This window comes from Nelumbo nucifera, chromosome 4 (genome assembly GCF_055504915.1).
Source record: "Nelumbo nucifera cultivar China Antique chromosome 4, China Antique-T2T, whole genome shotgun sequence".
Lineage (NCBI taxonomy): Eukaryota > Viridiplantae > Streptophyta > Magnoliopsida > Proteales > Nelumbonaceae > Nelumbo > Nelumbo nucifera.
Window position 1 is genome coordinate 85,087,279 of NC_142652.1, and position 5,558 is coordinate 85,092,836.

The 5,558-nt window shown below is 38.6% G+C and overlaps 1 protein-coding gene across 1 annotated transcript; it reads right to left on the reverse strand.

Moving 5' to 3' along the window:
- Positions 1 to 327: 327 nt before the first annotated feature.
- Positions 328 to 3,215, reverse strand: LOC104585967 (CASP-like protein 1D1). The gene is made up of 3 exons (XM_010243033.3): positions 2,602 to 3,215; positions 915 to 1,041; positions 328 to 809 (listed from the first exon to the last, which is right to left on the reverse strand). Exons 1-3 carry the CDS (start codon positions 2,868 to 2,870, stop codon positions 591 to 593), a joined length of 615 nt encoding a protein of 204 aa, XP_010241335.2. The 5' UTR covers positions 2,871 to 3,215; the 3' UTR covers positions 328 to 590.
- Between the last annotated feature and the right edge of the window lie 2,343 nt (positions 3,216 to 5,558).

Consider the following 5,558-nt stretch of genomic DNA (forward strand, 5'->3'; position numbering starts at 1 on the left):
CCGGGTACTTGAATAGTCAGCCTGTTCTGACAAAAAATAAAAAATAAAAGAAATGAAAATCGGTCAAAATCATTCGAAAGGTTAACTGCTCAGGTCAGCGGTTTGTTAATCAAAATTAGCGGTTTTTATGGAAAATCCAGTTTTGGGGAAAACCAGAACCGGTCACCTGTCCGGTCCAGTTCCCGGTTTTTCTGGTCCGACCGTCCGTTCCATTCCGGTTTTGAAAACCATGATTTTGCATGTACAAGTAGTTAAAGAAATAATCAATTTGTACAGTTGAGTTGTCTCAATGTCTTTAATTCTTGCTATTGTTATAAGAATTCCCAATTCAGGAAAAAAAAAACTCTGTGAATCATGAATTATTACTTACACAAGAAACAATTTACATCTAATACAACGACAATTAATCTTAATCAAGAGAAGAAAAAGTGAAAAAAAACATTAATACATGCATGATTAAATCACAACAATACCAAAGGCACTAATTTTACATCATACACACATAAACTCAAACACTTGATCGACACGAAAACACTTCTTACTGCAGACCCGCTACAAATTTAAGCTTTATAGCTCAGGAATCCGATTAATTACTTGGAGCGGAAAAGGGAGTATGTCGAGAGCATAACGAGCAAGACGAGTAGAATGGAAGCAAATAGAGAGACTGCAATAGAACTCCCAATGTGCCGGCAGAATTTGTCGTAGACGGAACAGATCTTACTCCACCCCACATTAGAATTTCCCCTAAGCCCAATGTAAGCGACACTGCCAGCCGTGCCGGTGGCCGAAGCCACCAACCCCAACATTAGCTGCACCAGATACAGATCAGTTCAGATTACAAAGTACAAACCCTAACCTTTCGGCAAGCAACAATGTCTGAGAGCACAAAGAGCAAAAGGAAGTTCAGAGCTTACCACATCACTAAAGGCCAAGTGGAGCAAGAGTTTCTTTGAGGGACATGGCTTCCAGATAGTTGCCAGGGATGTAAGCGTGGAAATGAGACCGTGTAAACAGGCCACTGAAAGTGCAGCCACGAAGTATCTGCATGCATGGTTAATCCAAATTAGACCGATGGATGTTACTTATTCCTGGTTAGACCAGTTCGACTGGTCGAATCGGCTGGTTAGACCAGCCGTGGTGGTTGAATACAATCACATAACATTTCTCTAGACCTGTCAATTGGGTTGGGTGGGTCGGGTTTGAGTTGGGCCAAGACACTTTGGGCTGATTTCGGATCAGGTTGAATTTTAGGTTGGGTTGTCAAATGCTAAATCTTAATCCTAAATGTTCGAGTTAGGGTTAACCATGGGTCAATTCGGGTCATTCCAAAAAATAACTGAAATTTAAAAAAATAAAAAAACTATATGAAAAATCCAAAATTAAAGGAATTAACTTTAAAATTCTAAATATGAAATAAAAAAACTTAAATATTTAACAATTTAAAAAATAAACAATAAATAGTAAAGACTAAATAGAAAAAATTAAAGAGTGGAAACTTCTAATAATGCATAAATAGTTTCAATTAAACTTGACAATTGAGTCAACGGATTAAAACATGACCCAACTCAGTTTTTTCACAGATTGGATCAATTTTTTGCCAGGTCTACATTTCTTACATCTGGATCGCAATGGCATGCTTTTTGGATTTGCTACGCCCAAATGGGAGATCAGCTTCAGTCAAAGCAATGTCCGTTTGAATACTGTTCGAACTGTCTTTATAACCTTGCATCGGAAATATCTCAGTACTTGCTTTATTTCATGAGGAGATATTCTCGATGCAAGGCTACGATGGCTGTTCGAATGGACTTTGCTCTGACTGAATTCTGTTTCGTGCACATAATCAGCTCCACTTTTATCTAATCTGCTAGCCTGCTAGGCCCAATGTCCATTGTCATAGCGTGTTTTTTTAGCTCAACGGGATGGCTGAGCGGATAAAATCGGCCCACAACAAGATTCTCCACAAAGGTCCCATAGCCCTGTGCCCGGTGCACAAAAATCAGCTACACTAGCCTTAGGCTAAAACCGTAAATTACAGTCTCCATGTATTGATGTGACCCCACCAATTCATGAATGGGCTCGTATAAACTGCGACCATGGTCGCAGAACACTTCAACGACCTCCGGTGAATTGTGAACACGACGCCAGTACTCGTAAAACAATTCAATACATCACGTCAATTCATTTTTTTTTTTAATTTCAAAACTCAAACACGCCGGCGTGTTCACATTTCAGTAATGTTTTCTCACCATGAATTGGATGACGTAAGGAAAGGGAGGCCACAGCAATGCCATTATTTAACGGTTTTAGTCCAGCGCTGCTCCGGTGAGAGCAACTGATTTATCCAAAGCAACAATCAGTGAAAGAGAGCAAGCCAATCGTCTTCCCTCGGGCCCTCGGGGCACCCAAGAAGAAGGGTTATCTAAAAAAGCAGAAAGCAAAACATCCTCCTCTTCAGGAACTTCTCGGCCGGGGTCGCTCAAGCAGCGGCCGGCCGGCATGCTTTGCCAGTTTGTGCGGCTATATATGGCAAAGCGTAGGACCAACTTTAATTGAGATGTACTAATTCTAATCGTAGTTGTTAAAAGAAGTAAACAGACTTACATAAAGGCGGGAGAATGGTTAAACTTGGCTGCTTTAGCCACCCTGGCCGGCACTGGTAGAAGTGGGATTGGGATGAACTCGGTCTGCTTGCTGGTGACCATCACCACAACGGCCGTAAGTGTCGACGCAAACAGTAGGAACCTTAGGGAGAAATCCAGCACGGTGAAGCTGCCCGTGGTGCGAGAGGACGTTTCTCTTGGTGCTTGAGATTCCGACATAGTCTTGCCGAAATCGGCTGTTGGCTTCTTCTCGGTGGTGGTGCTCTCCATGGGCGTCCTCTGCTCTATCTCTAGCTAGCCCTCTTTTTTTTCTTGGATACGTACTATTTCATGTAATAATGTAAATGGATAGGGAGATGGACGAGTAAGGAGATGACGATTATTATAGAGACGAGAGACTCAGAACCGGGGTGGTCCGGCACGGTAGTTGGTTGGTTGGTTGCAGGACTCGACACGCCACTTACGCCCTACAGATCGTGCGTGGACTGTAGGCGGCTTTCATGGGCGACTGCTATACATGATGGATTGATGGCTCCTCGCCTCCTCGCCTCCTCGCCTCTGGACCCCAATCTACCAGAGTTCGGACATGCTGATCATAATACATGGTTGGCCATGTTCATCTAGCCGCACGGTCGGAATAATTTTGTAATCCATATCATTGACATTTTCAAAAAAATGTAGTCAGCAATGTATTGCGGTTAGCAAATTTGGACTCATCTATCATTCAACCAAAAAAAAAAAGGTAGTGTGAACCCGAGCTTCTCCACTGCAATTCAAGTCTTGTGTGAATGTTTGAAGGAAAAAAAATAGAAAATTGGTGGCTGATCACCTCTACAAGCTGCAGCTTCACCTCTCATGCATAATTTTCAATAATCAATAAGGGAATAAAGAACTCAACTACAGTGCATTCTGATGTTGCAAATACGTAGCAGATATTTTGTCAATTGGATGAATCGAAGTGAAAAGACGAAGTTGTGCATCGAGGACATGTAAGCAGAGAAAGATCAAAAGCCTGAGGATGTGATCCCCATTGCTTAATGAGCATTGAGTTGCATTGCTGATGTGGTCAATGTGCATTTGGCCAAATTCATTGATTGCAGCGTACACGTGGTAAGGGTGAACAACTAGGATACAACCCAAATACTTTCAACGATAAAATCCAAATCTCAACTAATTACCTTAAAATCATCTGGGTCGATTTGGTTTGGAGTCAAAATTAGAATAAAAATTGGAATCAAAATTTCCTGGAATTCGAACCTATTCTTATATATAATATATTTGATTCAAATAAGAGTAAAAAACAGAATTGAAATAAGTTGAAATGAAATTTCATTCGCAAGAAAGGGGAAGGGAAGAGCCATTCTCTCAAATGGGAGAATGGGAATGTAATTCTAATTCCACTCAACCAAATAGTTGGAGATTCTGATTCAAAACCTTGTTCATTGATTCATAATTTACAAAGTATACATTCACCTTAGGCTGAGTTTGGAAGGAATACAAATGCAAATATGTAAAGTGCAAATAGGGGTGGATTCGAGTTGAGCCAAGCCGAATAGTACCAGGCTCGAGCTCGAGTTCAGCTCGAGTCAAGAGTTCATAAGCTCGAGCTTGGCTCAGCTCAATTCGTTTTATATTTTATAAAAATATTTAGATAAAATATTTTATAAAAATAAAAATTATATATGAATTTTTTTATTTTATATTTAAAAAATTAAGAACTATAATGATTAATAATTATAATATTTTTATTATATATATTATATATTAAATATAAAATACATATATATATATATATTCGAGCCGGCTCGCGAGCCTCACGAACCGAGCTCTAGTAGAGTTAAGCTCGGCTCGTTTAATAATCGAGCTACTGAATTGGGCTCGAACTCGAGCTCGAGCTCGGCTGAAACTGAGCTGAGCTGAGCTTTTCACAAACCGAGCTCAAGCAACTCATGAAAAGCTCGGGTCATTGCCACCCCTAAGTGCAAAACCTTATAATTTATATTATTTTGTATGTATTTATGCTCTACATATTTGCATTTGTACTCCTTCTAAAGTGAGCCTTATGAATAAAAAATATCATTAGTCCACATTTTTGTTCACACAATTTTGCTGAAAATCAAACAACAAAGTGGGATCTTACCAACCAAAAGGAAAACCAAGTAAGTTGGAAATTCATAATAAAAAAGTAAAAAATAAAAAACTATAAATATTTTTTATAAAACAGAAATTAAAAAAAAGGGAGGAAATTAAAATTAAAAAATATGTTCTTGTTCACAACGGCAGACTGAAAAGTGGGCTTTATCTGTTCATTGACAAAGGGTTCACCTCATTTCATATAATCCAACTAAATTAAATGAGATGTCATCTTCACCTTATGTTGGCATAGGCGACTCCATATTTATGGGTTGTGCTGACTTTTCATCGTTGGTTGCTTCCGATAAGTCTGTAATTAAATTCAATTTGAATTTTTCATATTTATGCCTCAGGCTCAGGTTTTGATAGGTAAATCAATAATTGCTTTAAATTGAGTTAGTGATTTGACTAATAAAAGCCTAAAAGGATGATGAAATTCTTATAAAGTAACTAGATGAAACTACAAATACTCATAAAAAAAATTTATTTGTTTTATCGTTTGCCGTGCGAAGAGAATCAAACAATAATTTAAGTAGAAAAAGAATGGAAGCCCATCTCTAAAAGAAAACCCAATAATGATTTGATTTAGACATCTTGTCTGTCGGGCCACTAAGACAACCCAAATCTCCCAATAATAAACTGTTTCAAAGCGATAAGCATCGTCTCTCTCTCTCTCTTTAATGTTTTGAATTTTTGATTTAGACATCTTACTTGTTTATCCACATGATAATATGTGAGAGGGGTTAATCCACATCATATCACAATTTATAATTGTTCTGAATGGTAGATAAATTGTGTGGATTGGTCAAAAGATTATCACACCAT

What these genes read in the sequence shown, in the direction of transcription:
- LOC104585967 (XM_010243033.3), bottom strand. Translation starts at nt 2,870, where the DNA reads ATGGAGAGCACCACCACCGAGAAGAAGCCAACAGCCGATTTCGGCAAG. An exon ending in AACCATTCTCCCGCCTTTAT is followed by an intron (nt 1,042 to 2,601) that starts GTAAGTCTGTTT and finishes CCATGCATGCAG; the next exon opens with ATACTTCGTGGCTGCACTTT. An exon ending in ACTTGGCCTTTAGTGATGTG is followed by an intron (nt 810 to 914) that starts GTAAGCTCTGAA and finishes TATCTGGTGCAG; the next exon opens with CTAATGTTGGGGTTGGTGGC.